General features: G+C 44.3%; 1 protein-coding gene across 3 annotated transcripts in view; it reads left to right on the plus strand.

The window, feature by feature from the left end:
* Positions 1–24,830, plus strand: part of LOC112264078 (tetratricopeptide repeat protein 28-like) — a 322,087-nt gene that overhangs the window by 97,615 nt on the left and 199,642 nt on the right. The window contains exon 1 of one of the 3 annotated variants that reach the window (XM_042331572.1): positions 4,374–5,290. The exons of the other annotated variants lie outside the window; for them this stretch is intronic. Coding sequence (XP_042187506.1) covers positions 5,264–5,290 — 27 coding nt within the window. The 5' untranslated portion in view covers positions 4,374–5,263. Of the gene's footprint in view, positions 1–4,373; positions 5,291–24,830 lie in introns of those variants that run through there. 3 annotated transcript variants of the gene reach the window in all.

A 24,830-nucleotide genomic window follows, 5' to 3' on the forward strand; every position in this document is an offset into this window, starting at 1 on the left:
AGCTTTCCCTCTCTGATGGGTTTAATTGGCCAACTCCTATAGTCAACCCCATAAGCCTTTCCTCTTCACTGAGAGGATCCTGTAAATATTATAAACAACTACTCATAGTAATGGTGGTTTGGAACTCACGCAGTGTGTGTGTGTGTGTGTGTGTGTGTGTGTGTGTGTGTAGCAGGGGATATGTATCTTCATGCTTTTACCATGGCATTTGCCACCTGGAAACTTCAGCCAGCTAATTAAAATGGCTTTGTTTATTGAAATGTGCGTCAGACAGCTAGGCTCTGTAGTGTAGTGACTTAAGAGCAGGAGCAGGCAGCCTGAGTGAAAATAAATGACACAAAGACATGCAGGAGAGCTATCTGAGAACTGCCTGCTACTTCAACGGTTTTTATATCCCTATTTTGACAATTTCATTTTCATTTTTGCCAAACCACCTCTGTTACTGTCATCTGGGTAATGTGCTCTCTCTCTCTCTCTCTCTCTCTCTCTCTCTCTCTCTCTCTCTCTCTCTCTGTCTTTCATCCACACACACACACACACACACACACACACACACACATACACACACACGCACACACGCACACACACACACGCACGCACGCACGCACGCACACACACACACACACACACACACACACACACACACACACACACACACACACACACACACACATATATACACACACCCCATTCAGAACATGTAGTAATGGGTCTAATTGGCAAGAACAAGAAAAGGAAGCAGAAACTTTTAAACAGCTCAACTCAAGGAAAATGGAAGAGGTTTTTTTTGGTTTCCCTCTGATGGCTTGAGTCTGATTTCCTGTGCGTCTCTGATTGGGAAAGCAGAGGCATGCACAGGGAGCCTGCTTCTATATGGAGAGGCCAGATGACAGGCTCCACCAGGAACAAAAACCACTGGAAATTCACTCCTGGATAATATATGATAGAAGTGGTTGTTATTGATAATGTAACATGTCAGTTTTCAAAATACCTGAATGGTTGAAACATGTTGTAGTTAGACTGTCAGTTTTATATGCCATCTGCTCCTGATCAAAGTCAGGGTATGTGTGTGCATGTGTTTGTGATTTAGGACTATTATGAACATGGGTAGCTTGGCAATAAATTGCTCTCATACCTGTGTATGATGTTTAAATGTTATGTTTAAATGACTCTACTTTTAACATGTTGTTACATAGTAGGCTACTTTAGTAATTGCACTGTAACTCCAAACATTGACGGTATGATGGTATTTGATGTTTTGAGTGATAAAAGTTCTAAATGTGCTTTATGAGTAGTGTGTGACCCAACACATACTGTACATTCTAATGGATTTTAATGGACCTTTCTCTATTCTGATTGTTTTATACTGTTCAATTCAACTTCAAACACAAACAATTTTCAGGATTTTCAACTATTTCTGCATTTCCTGCACTCATTTGAAATAATTTCCACACTGCCACATAGGGCTGCACGATATGGGCAATATGGGCAATGTAGGCATTATTTTTAACCAAATGTTGCAATTACGATTTGAATTACAATTTTGAGCAAAACACTTGGGTGAACTGTTGGAATCATGGAATTAACATGATTATTGCAATTCTATACTTAGAATATAATAGTGGGCACTTTGAATACAGTGTTGTTTGACATGACAACGAATGAAAATGCCAGGGAGGAGTTATTGTGATAGGGTAGGAACCAAAGTGTTGTTAAGTGTTTGCTCGGGGACTCTATAGTCTTTGGCTACATTGAATGTTTTCTCTTAGCTACTTCATGTAGCTAAAATATTAATTATTCTCTTATTCCTCTTTGATTTAGAAAATTCAAACAACATGCTGATTTAGGTATTCACCATGACTGGTATTATCAGGCTGTATAGCTAATTACGTTGGCTCTGACTCAGTACATTTATTAGCTAGCTAGCTAACTATCGATTTGCATTAGCAGCTAACAAGATTTAGGCCCAACTTGCTAAGAAAAGACAAACTATCTGTTTGCATATGTAAGAAACACAAACTAATAGTGTAATTATAGGACGCTAGATGATTTATATTAAGAAGCAAGTGAAAACAGCATCTTTATCATCGACATTGTTGCATGTGCTGCATTGACCATGCAGACTGAATGCAAGTGTATCGTGGTCGAGGAACAGAAAGTGCGCTCCTTGAATGACAGTGGGCGGGGCTAGGTTTGTGTGGAAAGCGGCATGGAGAGAGAGAGATGACTCAAGTAGCGAAGTAAACTAAAAATGAACGTTACACACTGCGTATCACATTTGACAAGCCAAACATTCAAATACCATTATAGAAGGGAAAGTGAAAACCCAAACCGGTCCGTGCCTCAATACCGGTATATCGTAACATACGCTATACCACCCAGCCCTAACAGTAACTAGAGTGTTATTACACAGGTATAGAGTATGTTTGAGAATGTAAATTAATATTTTGGGATAGCTAGCATATCAATATTAGAATAAGGGCACATAGGAGTGTAGTACACTCAGAACTCTTTAGTGAGTGAGTATAGTGCACTTGGAGGTCTTTTGGGAGTAGGGTTAGAGAATAAGATGTGGGCTAATCCTGTGTGTTGGCAGCAGCCCAGAGGGTGCCTGTTTGCCTTAGAATTGTCACCAGCCCATCTGACTAATAATATTGAAGACTGAGCTGCCATTAGAGGGCAAAAATTACAACACCAACCCCAACAACCCAGATTTGTGTTAGGGTGGGGCTCTGTGTACTGCCCTGTTAATGGCTTGGTATCCACAAAAGGTTCAAATGTAGACACACACATACACTTGCATTGTCATTGCACACAGAGCTTGAACATACAACATATGGAGAGAGTGTCATTATGGTGTGACAACAAGGAGGTTTACAATTACACTGCCAGCTGTGCTCATAGTGTCAGCGTCCCACTCTGCATTTTGTTCCTGTTCATCCAAGTGGATTAGCATGTGCCGTTTCAACTCTATACCCTGCAGTGTTTTGTCCAGGGGCCATATGTCAGTGTCCCCTCCTGTTTGCCTTTTGTTGTCACAGTGACCCCTAGGTGCATTTTTGACCTTTACTGACCCTCGAGGGACACCAGGCCAGATTTTTTTTTCTTATTTTTAGCTCCTAATAGGTGCACATTTAGACACTGAATTTAGTTTAGGATAATTCACTACAATTTTTCGTTTTAACAAGATCACATGAAGATAAATACTGAGGGAAATGGTACACATTAAGTCAGAGACGGAGGTAAATTGATTTTGATGACACCAATCCCATCACGCTGCCTGTCACTTTGTTGACCCCATCCTGGTCCCATCCTTCTCAGTCAGATGGCATGGCCATCCCCTCAGTGTCAGCCCAGGTCAGAGCTAGTGGGGCTGCCTTTAGTTTGCAGTGGTTGGGCGCAGTAGGAATGAGAGGGTTCTTCCCAGAAATACCAGGCTCTGCTCTGCTCTCTCAACTGACTTTTCCTCCTACCCACCAAGATTACAAGTGACAAGAATTGCATCATCAAGACTGGGAAAATTGTAGCACTTATCTGGCTGTGAGATTTTTATCACTATGCCAGAAACAAAAAGCTTGGCAGGCAGCTGAAAAGCACAAACTCTGTCTGACAGCTGCACCACTAAAGAAAACTAGTGCAGCTAAAAATGGTGGACACCGGTCATTGTCTTCAGAGAAACATGGGTCAGAGGCCTTATGTACTCATATTATCTGTCCTTTTAGAATCTTGTTTACTCTCATAGCCTGTACCACCATTACGTCCCATTAAGACTTACTCACCACTAATAAAAATGGAGGACACTACTACCTCAGTGACACTACTTGTCACACTTACTACATTTTGCACACACTGTATATACACTTTTCTATTGTGTTATTGACTGTACGTTTGTTTATTCCATGTGTAACTCTGTGTTGTTGTTTGTTTCGCACTGCTTTGCTGTATCTTGGCCAGGTCGCAGTCCAAAACACTACCAGAGTCAAAGATCAAGGCAATTTAGCCAGAACAGATGAGCTGTGTTGTTAGAATCTATTAAGACCATGGCACTATAAACGGTGAAGGGGATTATGGGCCTACCTCTTTGTGCAGCACAACAGCAAATAAGAGTTGATTGATATGTGAATCAATGTGTCTGTACGCTTTTTGTATACAGTAAAATAAAGCTGTTGGTGTTGTGGCAAGGATGACGTTTATGTTTTTTCACTTTCACATAGTATTGCGCACGTTCTACTCCTCCACTGTTGCAGTGCCTTTATAGTTGTGCCATACCTTCCTGGGGGCCCTTGTGTTAGTGCAGTATTGGCTCAGCTCTGTCTGGACTCTTTTCTCTGGCCACATCGGCTTTATATCCGTCGCGCGCGCTATGGTTAGAGTATGACCGCGCCGGCTCGTGCCTGTGCTGCTCGGTTCCAGCTCTGAGCGCTGCAAATCCCGAGCGCTAAGGAGCAGGGAAAGGAGTCATTATAGTTGTGTCGTCCAGTTTGTTGCTGTTGCAGGATATCCTTACAGCTCCTCGCATAGAAATTCCAGGGATTTGTTTCTGCCCCCTCTCCTCCCGCGACTGTTTCTTTTGCGCTGTGTATGTAGCACGTTCGCGGTAGAGATCTGTTTTTGGCACCGACATTTGATGCCACATTTTTTTTTACCGTTAGATAAGGAATTAACAAGAGTTGTCAAATGTTTCTGTGTTTTGAAAAGGTTTTGGAAATACCCGTATTTCGGTGGGATAAGCACACAACGTTGGACTTGTGTTTATTTTTGCTGTCGGACTAATGGTTTTGTAATGCACGAACGACGTGGAGGTTGACAAAAAAGTTGAAGAATGAATTTCCACATAGTCCCGCAGACAAAGTAACTGGATAGGTCTCGAAAACCCTGCTATAAGACTGCCAGCGGAGCGATCTACCGACAGGACTGTACAAGAAGGGGTGGCTCATCTCGGATTTGTAGTTTGGATTTTACACTCCGTGGCCCATAGTCTTATTTATCCAAAACGGTTGAACTGAAAACCGGGACATTCAGATGTTTTAGTCAAAAATATTCTCCTCCATCCCATTAGTTGAATTAAAAGGTGCTATCGCGTGCCATCTCTCCCCACTTGACGTAGAACCGTGCATCGCCTATCATGCGCCGCTTCTTGGAGAAAATATGCTGCAAAATTGAGGGAAGTCAAGAAGCAGCATGACTTGCTCTTGGAATTCCCTTGAATCTCAATTTTCCTCTTATATAATATCTTGATGCTGTACATTTTTGGTTTACAAATATGATGAAATGGCAGCCCCGGAAGAAGGTGAGTGAAACTGATATGTTTTAGTTTTCTGTAATATACTTGTAGGTAATGAATAATCTCACCGGTACATTCTTTCCAAGTTTACCGGGGACTCGGTTTTAGGATGATAGGTTGGTTAGGTTACACGTACTGTGTACACGGCTTGTCGTTTTGGCCAAAAGGCAATATATGCATTTGTATTTTGTTCCAGTATTGTAGCCTACTACTTTATGGCCACAAGATAGGCTATAGGGCCAGTCAATGATTCTATTTTAATTGTTCCTTTTTGGATAGGCACTTGTATTAATTTCTGGGCTCATGTTTGCTGATTCAACAGTGACCTTTGTTTCATTAGGTTATTGATAATAATTAAGAAATTACAGTTTTCACAAACCTGCATATCCTTTTGCTGGACACGACTCGTGAGTGGGAGCGAATGTGAATAATTATGCTCGGGTGAATAAAATGAACTTGAAAACAGTCTGGAGATGAGTGACTGTGCGTGTCAAACGGTTCAATCGAATGACATGTAATTGTCCATAAAATGAACTAAACATCCTTTTAGTGCTGTACTCTATTTCCGTTGAAAATGTGTAGGTTATTTGACATAAATGTATAGCCCAGTTTCAGCCAGAAATAGGAAGGCAAATAGTCTTAAAGGTGATATAGACATCCCATAACATTGCGCATTCATTGCCCTTGAGAAATGTAAGTACAATCTCCTTGTATGTATATCCTTTATGCTACTGCCATCGATTTGTGTAGAAACCAACAGTTTGCAACCACGACCCTTTAGTGGCCTTCTTTACGAATTGACAAGTCAGGGACATCACTGAGGGATAATTAAGGCATTTTGTGTAGGATTTGCAGATAGCTGTGCGTCATCCCATCTAACTGTGAAATTGAGATTATAGAAAGTCGACAAAAACATAACAGTATTGCCTATATAATAAATGATGTGTTTAAAGTTAAGCCAGCAACAATTAATCCCCTCTTTTGGAGGAAACTATAATATTTTCCTCTAAACTCTCTTCTATTGTTTTCCTTGAGAAACGTTCAAGTATTACCACATGGAAAAATATAGGCTTACATGCATCATCTGAAAAGCACGAAACCTCTCATGGGCAAAGGTGCAGCAGATATTACGCTTTCTTCCCACTAGGTGGCACTTGTCTATTGATATGAGAAATGACATACTCCCAGAATGTGTTGCATCTCGATAGTCAAAGTATCTTCCCTAATCTAATTTTGTTTATGACAACTGACCCTTAAGATTTGACCTACGGAAAGAAACAACGTTGATATGTCTTACTCATATCCCTAATTTTAGATCAGCAAAGGTGAGGGATTGGAGATGGATGAAAGGAGATAAGGAGATGGATGAAAGGACATGAGGAGAGGAAGCCAATTCAGACTACTGAGACATACCCACAGTGTCGGCAAACTTGCTCTATCTGCTCATTGCTCAAATTCGGCTTTATCAGTCGTTTGTTCTGAATCATGTAATGGGGATATTAATTAATGAGAATACTTTTGATCCTGAATAATTTGCTGATGATGAAAAGAGAAATGTAAAAGAAAGGTTCTTATTATAGAATGATTACCACAGTAAAGAAAAGACCGGTGCATGTCATGAATCATTCCAGCAGCTGCGCTGCAGCTCTGCCAGAGTCATCCACGAGACCCCCCTCTGAGGATTAAAAGCCTTTACTCACAGCTGGAATCCAAACCCAGTCACACTGCAGCAAAGTTGCTCAACCTTAAAAGACCATAAGGGAGAATGTTGTCATTCATTTCCATTGAAGTTATTGATTCAATTAAGGCCTACATGTTGTTAAAGGCTGAATAAACTGGATTTCAAGTGTGGTGCCTCACAACAATGAACAAAGGTTATTACATGTTTGAAGTGTATTGAGTCATTTAAATGCAATGCTATTTTGCACATCAATAGCTCACGCACACACACACACACACGCATGCACACACACACATACACACACTAACTTACTAACTCACTTTCCACGCAAAACAACCTACACATTTTATTTATTTTATTTCACCTTTATTTAACCAGGTAGGCTAGTTGAGAACAAGTTCTCCTTTGCAACTGCGACCTGGCCAAGATAAAGCGTAGCAATTCGACACATACAACAACACAGAGTTACACATGGAATAAACAAAACATACAGTCAATAATACAGTAGAACAAAAGACAACAAAAAGTATATATACAGTGAGTGCAAATGAGGTAAGTTAAGGAAATAAATAGGCCATGGTGGTGAAGTAATTACAATATAGCAATTAAACACTGGAATGGTAGATCGGCAGAAGATGAATGTGCAGGTCAAGATACTGGGGTGCAAAGGAGCAAAATAAATAAATACCAGTATGGGGATGAGGTAGGTAGATAGATGGGCTGTTTACAGATAGGCTAAGTACAGGTGCAGTGATCTGTGAGCTGCTCTGACAGCTGGTGCTTAAAGCTAGTGAGGGAGATGTGAATCTCCAGCTTCAGAGAGTTTTGCAATTCGTTCCAGTCATTGGCAGCATAGAACTGGAAGGAAAGACGACCAAAGGAGGAATTGGCTTTGGGAGTGACCAGTGAGATATACCTGCTGGAGTGCGTGCTACGAGTGGGTGCTGCTATGGTGACCAGTGAGCTGAGATAAGGCGGGGCTTTACCTAGCAGAGACTTGTAGATAACCTGTAGCCAGTGGGTTTGGCGACGAGTATGAAGCGATGGCCAACCAACGAGAGTATACAGGTCGCAATGGTGGGTAGTGTATGGGGCTTTGGTGACAAAACAGATGGCACTGTGATAGACTGCATCCAGTTTGTTGAGTAGAGTGTTGGAGTCTATTTTATAGATTTTTTTTATTTTTTATTTTACCTTTATTTAACCAGGCAAGTCAGTTAAGAACACATTCTTATTTTCAATGACAGCCTGGGAACAGTGTGTTAACTGCCTGTTCAGGTGCAGAACAACAGATTTGTACCTTGTCAGCTCAGGGGTTTGAACTCACAACCTTCCGGTTAGTAATCCAACGCTCTAACCACTAGGCTACCCTGCCGCCCCAGATGACATCACCGAAGTCGAGGATCGGTAGGATGGTCAGTTTTTTTTGGTAGCATGAGTGAAGGATGCTTTGTTGAGATATAGGAAGCCGATTCTAGATTTAATTTTGGATTGGAGATGCTTAATGTAAGTCTGGAAGGAGAGTTTACAGTCTAACCAGACACCCAGGTATTTGTAGTTGTCCATGTATTCTAAGTCCGAGCCGTCCAGAGTAGTGATGCTGGACGGGCGAGCAGGTGCGGGCAGTGATCGATTGAATAGCATGCATTTAGTTTTACTTGCATTTAAGAGCAGTTGGAGGCCACGGAAGGAGAGTTTTATGGCATTGAAGCTCATCTGGAGGTTAGTTAACACAGTGTCCAAAGAGGGGCCAGAAGTATACAGAATGGTGTCATCTGCGTAGAGGTGGATCAGAGAATCCCCAGCAGCAAGAGCAACATCATTGATGTATATAGAAAGAGAGTCTGCCCGAGAATTGAACCCTGTGGCACACCCATAGAGGCTGTCATATAACGCTGACTGCACATTAAAAACATTCAGGTGTCTTTTCACACACTGTTTGGGCATGTGTGTGACATTGTCCCTTCATCCTGTCCTCTGGTATAGCACCAAAGACATCTCCTGACTGTGCGCTCTGTCCTAGGCATTGAGGCATTGCACAAGGCAGTCAGGGAGAACAATGGAGGCAAAGATACAGCCATTGTGTTCCTCTCCTGTGGTTTCTGGAGACTACTTTCTTTTCTAAACCACTCACAGACACAGCAATGGCTGAGAAGGTCCTTCAGTTCAGTATTCCCGCTCTCACTTATAATGTGTCTGTTTTTCAATCCGTCGTGTTGCTCCACTTGTAGTTTGATGGAGATCAATAGGAAAGCATAGGAGGATCATATCGACTCAGGCCAAGTGTCTGCCCTACCTCCTCATAATGGATTACACTAATAAGTTAAAAAGTTCATATCTGCTCAGTGATGTTGGAGGGAGAGAGAGTTGGAGAGAGATTCCCTTGCTGTTGGCCCCTGATAGCATCTATCCAAAAGGATGGAAAAGGTGAAAATTCCAGGTTTTCCAGTGGATTAGTAGGATAGGCCTCCTTGCTGCTCCTCTGTGCCGTTTGAACGCACAGAACACCTGAATCCCGATTAGAGAGCAGGCTCTATTACACTTTTGTCATTAAACAGAGTAGGAAACACAGAACTGGGGGGGGACTCCTACTCAAGGTTCAGACATAGTCAAGATAAGCCTGCCTGTTCAATAATAATCAATCTTCGCTTAGCAGATAGCTTTGTTCACAGGCTTAACTGCCAAATGCACAGTGGGGATTTGAGCCATCAACTCTCTAGATCTGACCATTAGTCCAGTCACTGCTCCTAACATGCCAGCTAATCCAGACACACTGTCCTCCCAGAATGACCGTAGTCCTATTGAGCTGGGCCATTGGTATTACCCCAGCAGTGGGCGATGCTATAAGGAACACTGAAGGTGTGTCCTGTCTGAGCCTGAGGTTGTGAGCCTGCGGTCCGTGGTGGTGGCCATGCTGCCGGTCGAGGACAAGCGTGTGGAAACACAGACTGCACCTGTTCTGTGAAGAGGCTAATTCAATGAATCAGGCTAGAGCTGACATTGTACCTCCAACCGCGGCACAACTGAATAAAGAAGTAGACCGCAGGCAGTATCCTCACACAGAATGCAGCGCAGAGAAGGTAAAAGCATTGTGAGTATTGTTTTTTCTATTTCTACGTGTGCAGCTCAGAACGGACCCCCCCTCACCTGTAACCCCTCAGCTAGTCGTCTCCACTTCTCCATGTGTCATTATCACCCTCCGCTATCTGTCTGTGTGGAAAGGCCTGACATCCTGTTACCATGCCTCTAGCTGGTCTCAGTTTACAGAACTGGTTTGCACGTGTAGTTCACAGCCAAGTTTATGGCAGCCTGAACCCAAGGATGGGGAAGTCACTGTTTGTTTTTGTGGTCATGCCAGCGGTTCCTCTGGGGCTCTCTCAGTTGACTTAAAGCACATTCACCTGTCTGACTAGGACACAGCCGTATGGCAGAGCCTTATGTCTCTGTTTACAGTATGTGAGGGGAGTCTAGTTGTGGCCTAAGCCCTTATCATCTCCAGGGTCACTCCTTCATCTCTGACCTTGTTCGCCACATTTTGACTTGGGGGGGGGGGGAGTTTCTTATTCTGTGTTTTTCTTTTGATTCAGCATTATTTCCCTGTGACTTCTCCTGGCTGGCAGCAGCAGCAGGCCGGCAGTTTGGAATAGATTTACGGCAGAGGAAAAGCCATCAGAATGTGAGGAGAGGCTGGAGGACACGCATCTGAGGGGGAGAGGAGGGAGGGAGCAGGGAAACAAGAGAAACCTGCCCGGTTGACTGTCAGCAGGCTGGGAGAAGTTAGGAGAACGTTGGACAGAGATCGAGACACATCAGGGAACAAATGAATGCGAATGAATGCAAGATGCAAATGAATGCGAGATGGAAAAGGAGATGGATAGAGCTGGGGATATAAGCAGAGATCTGGAAGATGTAGAGGAGGAGAGGAGATGGCATTACTGTAGAGCTGTAGACATTGATAGAATTGGAGATGAATTGAATAAGAGAAAGTGAGAGAAAGGAGGTAGAGTGTGGGAATGGAATGAGAGAGATTGTACAGGAGATAAATATTTGGAGTTGAGAAGGAGAGGGCCCCAGAGTGAAGCGGCAGGGATAATTAATGATAGGGAGTGATAGCACCTGCTGTTCCTGATGCTGCGCAGTATTTAAGACCCAGCATGCCTAGCGGAACAGGAAGCGGCCGCAGCATGGCTATCTCAGCCCTCGCGGCCCATCCTCTGGGGGAAGGAGGGAGGCAGGAAGAGACCAGGGAGGGAGGGGAGGGATGGAGAGAGCGAAAGGACAGCAAACAACTCAGCACCAGCAGCTGAAATTTATGTGCTCTCCTTGCTCTGCTAATCCCACCCCCTCCCCATCTGGGGACCGGAGGACAGAGATGGAGGAGAGAGGCGATGGAGCTTCCCGGAGTGCAAGGCCTCCCTTGCTCTTATTGTGACGCAGTGGTCTGCAGTACTCATGAGCTGTAGGCTTATGTCAGCCTGGCCTGGCACACTGGGGAGGGAGACCACTGTCAAAATAAGAGTAACAATAGGAACAATGGTGACTGTGCCATTCTATTGTCATTAATCCTCATTCCTGCGACCTGCACACCGAGAATCAATGTTTGTGCAGATGGATAACCAGAAAGCTATCTAGAGGTGAACGGACAGATTGATATATGTGTAAAATGATACATGGGTGTTTTTCTCCAAGCCTCAGAGAGCTAACTCAACACATGCTGTGTTTTTTTACCCCTGTGCTCTGGGTTGGTGTCATTGGGTGTGTGTTTGGGTTTATTGAGGTCATTGTTCCAGGGGTGTGGTCTGGTGCGTTGTGGGTCCTGGAGGTGCCTGCCAATGGGTGGTTCTACAGGTAATATCGCCGGTTCAATTGGAGCAAGTTTCCCCATGCTATGAGGTGGAAAAATCATATTGTGGGCCCCATCCCCAGTATATTTAGTGGTTAAGCCCCTCCACTATGTGCAAGTATGCCACTAACATACAGAGCAGCAGTATTTCATAGGCTGTAGGAAAATCAGGCCATGATTGAGTGCTATCTACAGTCCAAGAGACACATCCATTTATCCTCAATGCGTTTCCCTGCGCATAGAATGAAAAACATGCATTCCTTTCTCTGTTTCACAACATTTACTATCAACTCAGTGGCCAAAAACCCATTATGTACATTCCCCTATAACTCTGCTATGGAATGGCTCCCTGGCTCCGTACCAGCCCAGACTGAAGACGTTGCAGTTGTCGGTGTCTCCGTCTAGGCTCAGACCTATGCCTGGTGCTGTGACAGAAACGCAAGACTTGTGTGTTTTAAAGGCCTGTGATCTGGTCAGCAGAGAGATGGGTTGGAGAGCCGCTAATACCACCCTGCCTCACACATACGCCCCTAAATCCCACTAATTCCATCCCCTCAGAGATGGCAATTTTCCAGGAGTGTGTCCAGGGCTTAGCCAGAGCCTTTGTGGCCTGCTGCTGTTTCATTCCTTATAGAGCCAGTCTGAGGAGGGACCATGGTGGCCTGGCAGCTTCTCTTTGGGGGACTCCAGGATGGCGAAGGTCAGTCTCTCTGTGGAATGACTGTACCCTTCAATCCTCTTGACCACTTTACACCCAGAAAGACACTCAACAGATTGACACGGTTAAGCCCTCCTCCATCCAGAAGTGGGAGAGGCCATGCATTTGACCTGTGACTTAAAGATTTTAGAAGATGATATGAATTTGATTAGTTTGACCCTGTGAGGAGAGACAAAGAGAGAGAGGTAGCATGACAGAGACCCAGATGGTTTCAGCAGATTGTTCCTCCAGGGGTCAGAAAAGCAGCAGAGCTCTGAGCAGATTGTTTTAGTTTCCCTCAGCGTCACTCTGACCTAGCTGGCCCTCCTCCCCTCCTCTCCTCTGCCATGCTGAACCTGCTGAGGGCAGCCAGCGAGGGATTTTACTGCTGGCCGTAAAAGCAGTAGGAAGGAAGGAGAAATGTATTGACCCAAGTCCACCGAGGTTTCCCATCACCATCTCTCAGGGCTCGGTTTAGCTCCTGTTCCCTACCCCGTGGGCTCACCTTTATTTCTATGGGCTTTATATAGGATCATGTTAGGCATATGTTTATATTCGCTGAGATATGTGGGCCTAATGTAGAACTGACATTCCGTTGCAGAAGATACGTTCTCTCCCAGCTCCTCTTCTGAGGTAGAGAAGAGACTTTATCCCGGGGCTCTTAACAAGGCAGACAGACAGGTGGAGACAAAGGAAATCAGAGACACACTAATGAGAGATACAACACAACACCCCCTCTGCACATCTACTCACTCCACAATGTCTAATGATCTCATCCCTCATTATATATTTAACTCGATGTTCTATTACCTACTTATACTGCTGTGCTGTCTCTCCCCTCTCTGCCTCCTCTCCCTCTCCCTGGAGGATGCTTTGACAGCCCATTGACTTGTTTCTCCTCTTCTTTAGCATCCTTTCCTGGTTATTTAGGGCATTTTTATGTCACCGTTGCTGTTTTTATTGATTTTAATATCATTGAAACACGCATTCATAGATGTACATACCACCTTAATTTCTTCCCCACCGTTCAGAACTGCAGTCAATTGCTTTGCAACACAGGATTTATCTATGTGTGTATATATATATATATATTTCCATTCTCATGTCTACATGTTCATGTATGACAAATGGTTGTGTGTGCATGCTGTGTGTGCTGTGGCTGATTGTGTCCTGAATCTGGGCAATGATGGAGTAGAACAATGTACACAATATCATCTATCAAGGACAACAATGTGTTATCCTCCTCTCATCTAACTCTCCTCCACTCATCTCATTAGATATATATTCCTCTCACTCAAGGCTCTAAGGTCATATTAGAGCAAATATTGTTCTCTAGTCTGGAGAGGGCTCCAATTACCTCTGTGGAATCTCAAGCATTGGACCCACCCGCTTTGGGTGGCTAAATATAGCGAGTTGAAAGCTACTCAATCACTCACAGATCTTCTGCAGTCACTCTGACAGTCAGCCAGACAATATGGAATGTCTGTTCTGTGGTGGGACTGTCTTCTATTGCTTTAGTTATGGCTGTATTAATAGCAGTGTAAAAGGTTTTGGGTGACTCATCCCCCTGCCACCTGTCTGGATGATCCACTGTGAAATCATCCTGAACTGAACATGTTTAGCACCACTATCTCTACCCTGTCTCCACAATAAAAAGTGTGTTGTCTCTACTCTCTGAAGCTGCACCAATTGATGCTGTTAAAATGAGACATAATTACTGTGTGGAACAAAAGAGCGTAACTTGGCTCACAACAGTTGGTGTAACACTTCAGGTGTGAAATTACTCACATGATTAACACTTGGGAGAGTAATGTAGCCCCCCCCCCCATGGTCTAAATATGAACAAAGCCGTGGCAGTATGTTGGAGAGGGTGGTGAATGAAAGAGTGGTGGTGTGTATACATGCTTTAACATTACACGGCTACGCACACAGTACTGCTGGAGTGTCTGTCTAAAGCATCAGGTAACTCTTTATGGGAGAAGCCCTGGTCTCTGGGACATCCCACAAACAGACCGTTGAATTCATGTTAAAGGAAGGCTTAATGAAGTTAGTGTATGAAACTGTGACACTGGGAGATGATGTCAGTGATAAGAAAGAGGTTCAGAGGTCCAGACCCTGATGGTGACTGTGATTGATGAGGTTGGTGTGAAACTGATACTGTGATGGGCTGAGGGCCTTTCCTTCTGTTTGTCAGTGCAGTTTTACAACAGCGCCCAGCGGACATTAGAATCTTTACAGAACAATGCTGACTGGCATTCCCAGCTCTTTGAGGTACTGTATGGTATGTTGTTAATCAGTGTCTCAGTCTGTGGAGTTGTCACTGTGCACGGCTGCACCTGTGGCCAACGGGCTCCGACTGGCACCAGCTGTCCCTCCCGGGCTGTCCCTCCCTCCCTGGCTGCATGGCCCAGATGGGCCTGTCCACCTGGTACCTCTGGCTCCCAGAGAGGAAACTGATCTGGACCTTACATAACCACTGCCGTCAAGCCTCCAGAAAGATAGTGATGTTAATTGAAGTGACTATAAAACCTTCTCCTCCTGTCATACGGTAGCTTACTGTATGAACACATGACTTTTTAAATAGAAAGGCACTGACTGTAGTTTACTGGAGCTGATGAGATTCCAGCCAATAAATCAATTTCCCAGAGCCCTCCTCCCTTTGCCTGTCCGTCTGCCTGTCTGTCGGGCTAAGAGAGAAGGGCTTCAGGCAGCGCTGCCTGAGAGGAGGGCTGCAGTGACAATGGTGACGATGGTGGCAGCGCTGCCTGAGAGGAGGGCTGCAGTGACAATGGTGACGATGGTGGCAGCGCTGCCTGAGAGGAGGGCTGCAGTGACAATGGTGACGACGGTGGCAGCGCTGCCTGAGAGGAGGGCTGCAGTGACAACGGTGACGACGGTGGCAGTGCTGCCTGAGAGGAGGGCTGCAGTGACAACGGTGACGACGGTGGCAGCGCTGCCTGAGAGGAGGGCTGCAGTGACAATGGTGACGACGGTGGCAGCGCTGCCTGAGAGGAGGGCTGCAGTGACGACGGTGGCAGCGCTGCCTGAGAGGAGGGCTGCAGTGACAACGGTGACGACGGTGGCAGCGCTGCCTGCCTGAAACTCACAGCAGAGTCTGGGGAATGTCCTTGGCTATAGCTCTCCACTGACTCAACTAGCAGGCTAGGTTTGTTTGTTAGATGAGAGGAAAGCTCCCCACAGCTTGTTTTTGAGGTAAAAGTAGAGGTGGAGCAAATGCTTTAAAATCAAACCAGTGCTGCATGAGCCAATGTACTCCTAGTCCAAGGGGAACCTTGTTTGATCTGCTAATCCTACTTGTTGCTACTTTTGTGTGTGTGTGTGTGTGGGGGGGGCTTTGGAACCCAGCCTAATTTGGTAACTGGCTGGTGTCTGTCTCTGTGATAGTACTGCTAATCAAATGATTGGGCATGTGTTCAGTCGGAGTCTGTATCAGCAGCCAGAGCCATGTAGACTACGCCAGGAAACTGTAGTTCTTGTCTCACCATTTTGAGAGGATTGTGGCATCAAATGCTGAAACAAAGAGTGAATTACTCGAATATCCTTACACACATCACAACACCAAGCCCCTGCATGACCTTTACCTAGTGCTGAGCGATTAATGATTTTTAAAATCTGTTCGGTTTCAGTTCATAAAAAATCATTTAAAAAAAACTTTTATACGTTTAAATGCATTTGGAAATATGGGCTTTTTCATTGAAATTACAAAGCCAAATATTGAGAACATTCAATTGCCAAAACTTTGAAAACATTCCATTCTCTAATAACTCAGTATAAAGCAATTAATAAGAGCCCCGTTAAAATGTGGTTAATTGCTCAGCACTACCTTTACCCATCCCTGTTCTTCATAACTGATAGGATCGGACAGCAGCTGCTATACACTATCACTCAGCGTCATGGTCTGACTGGGAAATATTCACCAGTCTGACATGTAATCTCTGGCTCTGTTTGATTGAAAGATTTAGTCACTTTCTGATTCATTCATGCAGTGTGAGAAATGGAAAATGACTTGACATTTGAAATGGATTTCCAATCAAAGTAAGAGACAAATATAATGGATGGTTGATTGAATTGTCTGTGTGATGTCTGAGTGGCTCTGTTACGGAACAAGGTTGGAATCATTTTTCTACTTCAGTAATGCCAACAAAAACAGCGTCTGCAAGACAAATATACTGCCAGTAAAGCAATTGGTCAGTGTCACATACAGAGTGTGATACTGACCTACCAAGCCCCCCTCCACATGTCACTTTGCTGTAGGGAGTCTGCCTTCCGAACCAGTGTGTGACAGACAGACAGGTTGGCAGATAGCGTAGACTGGCGCGTGGCAGATGACACTGGTTTAGAGCAGCATCTTTGTCTGTTATCAGAGGAGTGTTTCCCCACGTCCGGAAAAAATACTCTTTCAATTCCGTGTCCTCATTTCCTGTGCTGATGGAAGCTGCCTCCTCGCCTCGGCAGAGCAACTGCCTCTCACTTCTCAAAATGTTTTTTTTCCCGCCTTTCATCGCCGTGCGTATTCCGTATGTTCCGCTTTGCTCATTAGCTATGGATGCGCCCACTTACTCCTCTCAGTCAATGCATGTTTTAAGTGCTTTCCTGTTTGGGAAATTAGCGCCAAATGATCTTATTTGAGTGCCCAGCTACTCTTGGTTGGTATGATGGTGAGCCCCGGGGATTTGTGAGAGTATCCAGATTGGAGGTTGTTTCAGAGAGCTGAGAGGAGGGGTGGGGGGATTATGAAACCTGATTAGAATATCGTTTGAGTTAATTAACTTGATCCCCCCTTTTCATCCATCTACTTGTAATCTAATTACAGATGCTGGTTTTCCAGTTCCTATCAAATGAAAATGTAACTGGTCCCCAGGGAGGAAGGGGGGTCCCCACCCTCCTCCAACCCTACTCCTCAAGCTTTACTGAGGAGCTAACAGATGTGGATATCAAAGTGATCAGGGCATCAAGTGAGTCTGAGCCTTTGTCTCAGTTGTTCTGCTGAACCCTGTCTCTACCCAAGACTGCCCTGGAACTGCCACCACACTGTAGACTGGTGTCTGTTGGGGACAGTATGAATACGTGCTGTAGTAGATCCAGTGTCTCAGTTATGCCTCTCAGAGTTTAGCTATGCACAGTGCCCCTTGACCTCCTTTTTTTAGTGTCTAAATCTTTCTAGCGTTCGTACCATAAATTCATCTAAAATGCATGGACATGCAAAGTTGTGGCGTTCATGTTTGGAACACTGGTCTCATTGTGTTTTCAGTAAAGTGAAAGTGAAGGCAGCATCATGATTACATACACAGAGTAAAACAGAGATATGGCAATATGCAAGTAAATGTTGGGTTCTGCAGCATTTCAACAAGGGATCCCAGACATAATGGTGAACAGATGGTACGGGCCTACCTCTTCTGCTCTCTCTATCAGGCTGCACTCTCTATCTTTTGTTATGTCAACTTTCCTCAAACAACTCTTTTCTTTCACAGACCTCTCTCACACTTGTAAAGTGCAGATTTCTTTTTGCTGACAAAACCCTTTAGTTTCAGGTTGTTGAATATCTGAGCAGCTCTTGTCATTGTAAGTTATTGGAGGAGATCAAGTTGCCCACTTCAACCCCCATCTGTCTCTCGATTAAACACCAGTTAGAGGCAGAAAATGCAATTCAAGCATTTCTGTCTGCCTTTGGCGATGGCCCTCAGATCAACATTTCCGCCCTGGCGGCCTGTCTCTCATATCTTCCTGTCTTATTCCCTCCCTGCCTCTCATCTCTCTCACTCTACCTCTCTATGTCTGTCCTGCTCTCCTTCTCCCTCTGTCTCTGAGGAAGATACACCCTTCAGCTGTGAATCTGCACATTTCTCACATTTGACTTCAAAATGTTCTCACATTCAGTGATGGAGGAGGAAGAACCTGCCAGCCCAGCACATTGATCGAATATTGAATTCATTAGCCTGCTCCGATCTAGTTCCGAGTCCTTGAAACAAAAAACTTTGAGTCATTTCTATTTTCAAATGATTCAATGTTGGCGTCCTCGTACATAGTGCTGCATTTCACCATTAGCACATCAAAGCAAGCACAGGAGAACCTTGGACCGTGATAATGAAATAGAACAGGCTAACAGACAGCTAACAAGACACATTTTACAGCTCAGCATGCCTAGTTGTTTCCAATGACTTTTCCATTATTTCTAGAATGTGTAAGTCCGTAAAAGCATAATATTAGATATCCATGGGGCATAAAATTAATTCTGAGACCTCTACAAAAAATGGCAAAGGATAATTTCAAACTAAACCCACCAGTAGCTTCCTGTTTGACATACACATGTTAATGCTTCATAAAAAGTCACCTCTTGTGGAATTGGTATGCCCAGCCTCACATGAATCCAGCTTTGAAGTCTTAAATATTTTATTCTTAACTACGGATTAAGGATGAATTTCTGACATCATTTTGATACATACACATAATGTAGACATAAAGGGCTTTGTATGATTATCACAAAGCATTTCGTTGTTGCTACAGTCTTGATGAGATGGTGCTTTTACGCTTGGAACGCCTCCCCATTTTCACCCCTTAACACTTTCTGGGGGACTCTAGGCAAGAGCTCCCCAACGTATCAAACAATTACTGTTATATCTCTGTCCCGTCTTAGACACCGCTCTCTCTGTCTACAACCCCTCCCCTGGAAGAAACGACTGCACCCTCTTCTCAGCAGCCCAATTTGTCAAGATCACTCCATCAGATTGCTGTGGTTTTGAGAAGAGGGGTAGTAACCGCTTTTAGAGAGTATAATGATAGCAGGGGATGAAAAGGTAAAATGCAGATGATCTCTAATCTCTTTTGAGGAGTCATGCCTCTTTTCTTTTCTTCTCTTCTCCTTATCCTGTGATCTCATTTGCTCCCCTCCTTTCTCGAGGTCTTTTTAAGGTCACTTTCACCCTCTCATTTTGTCTCTCCCTCAGTCCCTCCCCTCACTCCCCTCTTTCTCACTCTAAATATTTTTCTTCCCTCGCTACAGTATTTCTCTCTTCTCTCACTCTGTCTCCCCCTCTCTTTCTCTCTCTTTGCTCTTTCCTCTCCTCTATCTCCCTCTTTGCTCTTTCCTCTCCTATCTCTCTCTTTCCTCTCCTCTATCTCTCTCTTTCCTCTCCTCTATCTCTCTCCTATCTTCTCTCTTTCAGTCCCTCCATCCCTCTCCTCAGCGGCTGGTTCCTTTCATGTTGGACAGACTATCGGCACAGAGCCGACCCCATGTAAATATGTAGGCTAATCTGGGCTTTCATTAGTTTGTGTACATGAATATTGCATGACAGGCTCTCCTGTGCTGGGCCAGATTAGTTCACACTCTTATCCCCTGGTTAATTGAAAACCATTATAGCTGACTGCAGTCAGGAATGGCGCTTCACAAAGCTCTTTTCTCAGGCCCTGGCGAGGCAGCTCTGATTCCTCTCCCCCTGCTCAAAGCTCTTTTCTCAGGCCCTGGCGAGGCTATGCGAGGCAGCTCTGATTCCTCTCCCCCCTGCTCAAAGCTCTTTTCTCAGGCCCTGGCGAGGCTATGCGAGGCAGCTCTGATTCCTCTCCCCCTGCTCAAAGCTCTTTTCTCAGGCCCTGGCGAGGCTATGCGAGGCAGCTCTGATTCCTCTCCCCCTGCTCAAAGCTCTTTTCTCAGGCCCTGGCGAGGCTATGCGAGGCAGCTCTGATTCCTCTCTCCCCCTGCTCAAAGCTCTTTTCTCAGGCCCTGGCGAGGCTATGCGAGGCAGCTCTGATTCCTCTCCCCCTGCTCAAAGCTCTTTTCTCAGGCCCTGGCGAGGCTATGCGAGGCAGCTCTGATTCCTCTCTCCCCCTGCTCAAAGCTCTTTTCTCAGGCCCTGGCGAGGCTATGCGAGGCAGCTCTGATTCCTCTCCCCCTGCTCAAAGCTCTTTCTCAGGCCCTGGCGAGGCTATGCGAGGCAGCTCTGATTCCTTTCCCCCTGCTCAAAGCTCTTTTCTCAGGCCCTGGTGAGGCTATGCGAGGCAGCTCTGATTCCTCTCCCCCTGCTCAAAGCTCTTTTCTCAGGCCCTGGCGAGGCTATGCGAGGCAGCTCTGATTCCTCTCCCCCTGCTCAAAGCTCTTTTCTCAGGCCCTGGCGAGGCTATGCGAGGCAGCTCTGATTCCTCTCCCCCCCTGCTCAAAGCTCTTTCTCAGGCCCTGGCGAGGCTATGCGAGGCAGCTCTGATTCCTCTCCCCCCTGCTCAAAGCTCTTTTCTCAGGCCCTGGCGAGGCTATGCGAGGCAGCTCTGATTCCTCTCCCCCCTGCTCAAAGCTCTTTTTTTCAAATGGACACCAATCAAAAGGCTCTCTTCTGGGAGAGGGTGAGCAGCATGGGGAAATGAGCTGAAGTGTATAGATGAACCGACCTTCAACGTTGTAAAGTCCTCCATATCAGAAAGTGACAAGCCGGGCGTCTGAGAAAGGAGAGGGCATGGTGAGACGATGTGTAATTGGACTGGGATAGCAGTGAATAGACAGGGCATTTAGAGGTCCATCCAATGCAGACTGCCTTCTAAAGCAGGGGTACTGCAGGGGGTCCGCAAATATGACAATATTTTTATGAATATCGCTAGCAACAACAGAATAAACACATTTTGAATTACATAACTACAGTAGAAAAGAGGATAATAGCTTCTTTCTAATGATGTCAACATTATTTCTCAAGTAATATTAAGTAAATTACTTTCATTGGAGCCAAATACACTCATTGGAGTATCTGACATAGGCTTTGAAAAAGCACCCACAAATAGGCTACCAGTGCAGCAAGTGCCACTGGCTGCTGGTGAGCGTTCTTGACTTGGATATGAATTTTTGCCAGCTGCTCTAAGTGAAAATGTGTTTAGAGTTACCTTTGTAGCTAATAGCGTCTACCCCCAAGTAGGGCCGTGACTGGAATTTGAGGTTACGGTAATTGACCAGGCCATTGTACACGGTCACCGACACAACCGTTCAATTTAGTTTGTACACTTGTTTACATTGTCACGGTTTTCTTCCTGGGAAGGAGAGGCGGACCAAAACGCAGCATGGTTGTAGTTCATGGTTCTTTAATAAGAAAACTCAAACCGTGAAAACCGAAACAGCCCTATCTGGTGCAGTAAACACAAAGACAGGAAACAATCACCCACAAAATACCCAAAGAATATGGCTGCCTAAATATGGTTCCCAATCAGAGACAACGATAAACACCTGCCTCTGATTGAGAACCACTCTAGGCAACCATAGACTTACCTAGACAACTAAACTGAACACAACCCCATTAATCTAATAAACCCCTAGACAAGACAAAACACATAAATCAACCATGTCACACCCTGGCCTAACCAAAATAATAAAGAAAACAAAGATAACTAAGGCCAGGGCGTGACATACATGGATATCCTTCTTAATAAAAACCTATTTGAAACAAGCCACTGCGCTTTGCTATTATCATGCTATTTCATTATACAAATTAAGAAATGCCAGGTTGGAGAGGATCTGTTGCATTTTCGTATTGACACAGCATTAACGGAGTAATCCCATTCCGATGCACAAAACCATTCAAATGAAGTCCAATGTAGCCTAAGCTACTGACAACAGGCCTTTTTCAAGATTACATCATGACAGAAGCATTTTGATTCTTATTAAAAAGATGGAGTCCAGACAGACTACTTTATGAAACTTTATTTATGGACATATAGGCCTATATAGAGAATACGCGAACTCACACGAAAAAGCACCCGTCAATCAATGATACCAGCGTACACGACATGGCCAAAAGTATGTGGACACTTGCTATTCAAACATCTCATTACATAATCATGGGCATTAATATGGAGTTGGTCCTCCCTTTTCTGTTATAACAAACTCCCCTCTTCTGGGAAGGCTTTCCACTAGATGTTGGATCATTTCTGCGGAAACTTGCTTCCATTCAGCCACAAGAGCATTAGTGGGGTCGGCACTGATGTTGGGCGATTAGGCCTGGGTCGCAGCCTGCATTCCAATTCATCTCAAGGTGTTTGATGGGGTTGAGGTCAGGGCTCTGTGCAGGCCTGTCAAGTTCTTCCACACTGATCTCGACAAACCATTTCTGTATGGACTTCGCTTTGTGCACGGGGGCATTGTCATGCTGAAACAGGAAAGGGCCTTCCCCAAACTGTTGCCACAAAGTTGGAAGCACAGAATCATCTAGAATGTCATTGTATGCTGCAGCGTTATGATTTTCCTTCACTGGAACTAAGGGGCCTAGCCCAAACCATAAAAAAACAGCCCCAAATCATTATTCCTCCTCCACCAAACTTTGCAGTTGGCACTATGCACTAGGGCAGGTAGCATTCTCCTGGAATCCGCCAAACCCAGATTCAGCCAGTGGACTGCCAGATGGTGAAGTGGGATTCATCACTCCAGAGAATACGTTTCTACTGCTCCAGAGTCCAATGGTGGTGAGCTTTACATCACTCCAGCTTGGCATTCCGCACATTGATCTTAGGCTTGTGTGCGTGCGGATGCTCGGCTATGGAAACCCATTTCCAGTCTTGCAACCGAGTACAGACACTTCAGCACTCGGCAGTCCCGTTCTGTGAGCTTGTGTGGCCTCCCACTTCACGGCTGGGCCATTGCTGCGCCTAGACGTTTCCACTTCACAATAACAGCACTTACAGTCGACTGGGGCAGCTCTAGCAGGGCAGACTCATTCAGACTCGATTCATTCTTATGTAGCAAAATTTAAAATTGTGTTTTTTGCATTGGATAAAAGTAGAGACTCTGAGCTAGAAGATTGTATATCATACACTACAGTTGAGGAACAATGAGAAAGTAATTCTGCTTTGAAAGTTGATCAACTTGTAACCCCACTTTTGAGAAAATGGCCTTTGAATGTTTTGTTACACCTACTGGAAGGCTCTTCTTTGTCTACACCCATTCAGCATGCCTGTATACAGTTGTCGCATCATGAACATTCTATTGTCATCCGACATCAAACTTGTCGTTATCATTATGAAAAAGTATAAACTCAAAAATGGCAGGCTGCATGACATCAGCAGCCTGGTGGTCCAAAATGGCATAACTAGTGTATTTTAACACCAATAAACCCATCTGTTCAAAAATATATTGATATATGTCAATCTAGCAAACCAGGCAACTAAAAGCAACTTTCTAAACAATGCTTTGCTTAATTTCTAGCTTTTTAGCTAGCCTAGCTAATGTTAAGTTAGCTGGCTGGCCAGTTCAAATAATGACCATATTATATTACTAACAGCATCAGGAAAATAAACTCACAAATAGATCATTATTTACAGAATAATGGTGAGCTAATTACAGAAAATAGTTTACGGTTGTGAGTGTGACAAATTAAAAGCAGGGCATTCTACCACGGAATTTTTTAACTTGGACACTGTCTCGTTGGCCTAATGTTATTATCCAGATTTGACTTTGGTGCAGGTCATGTTGTTCTTTACATTACCGTCTATGGTAAACACACACTATATCAAATCAAATCTCAGTTTATTTGTCACATGTACAGGATAGAGAAGGTGGAGACGGTACAGTGAAATGGTACCTTGCATAGTGGAGTCTTTTGTTTAGACATGTAGTTAACTAGCTAGCTAAACAATGGACCATAATCCCAACTCATAACATTACTACCCTGCATGAATCTATAGGTAGCTAAAGCTAACCAATTAGCTACGTTCAATGTTAGCTAGCACATTAATGTTCACATGTTCTTGAAGACATTTCTGACAAAAAATTAATTTAGATTTAAAAAATAATGTGTTCACATGCCTTTCCTGTGAAGTAGTGATGTGGACATACGCCTAGTTTCCTGAAACGAGTCACATATTATAATTCGAATGGATTTAAAAATAAAGGTAAAAAACTGACTTTGTTGACTCACTGTGTAAGGTGAAGGAAAACATTACTGAGCACCAATTTTGATGGTCTCGTCTAGGGCGGCATATCATCCAGGACCGGGCCTGATCAGCAATGATTTGTCTATATAGTAAGAAAATATTCCGTATCAAATTATACCATGCCAGGTTGGAGAGGATTAGCACATTGTCCATTTGACACAAGATTAGTGAATTAGGCTGTAGGCCTCACATCCAGAACAACCATGTTGACATAATTGATGAATAGACTAGACACATCCAACCTTTTTTAAAGAAGACCAATTAATTAATTTACTAGCAAGCAATGAAAATGTGCATTTGTATAAAAGAAAGTCCACACATGAATTTTTTTTAAACTGAAGTGCCATAGCCTATAGTGCTCTACACCCCTGTACATCTAGCAGATTAGCTGTTCCAGCATCAAAGA

This window comes from Oncorhynchus tshawytscha, linkage group LG12 (genome assembly GCF_018296145.1).
Source record: "Oncorhynchus tshawytscha isolate Ot180627B linkage group LG12, Otsh_v2.0, whole genome shotgun sequence".
Taxonomy (NCBI): domain Eukaryota; kingdom Metazoa; phylum Chordata; class Actinopteri; order Salmoniformes; family Salmonidae; genus Oncorhynchus; species Oncorhynchus tshawytscha.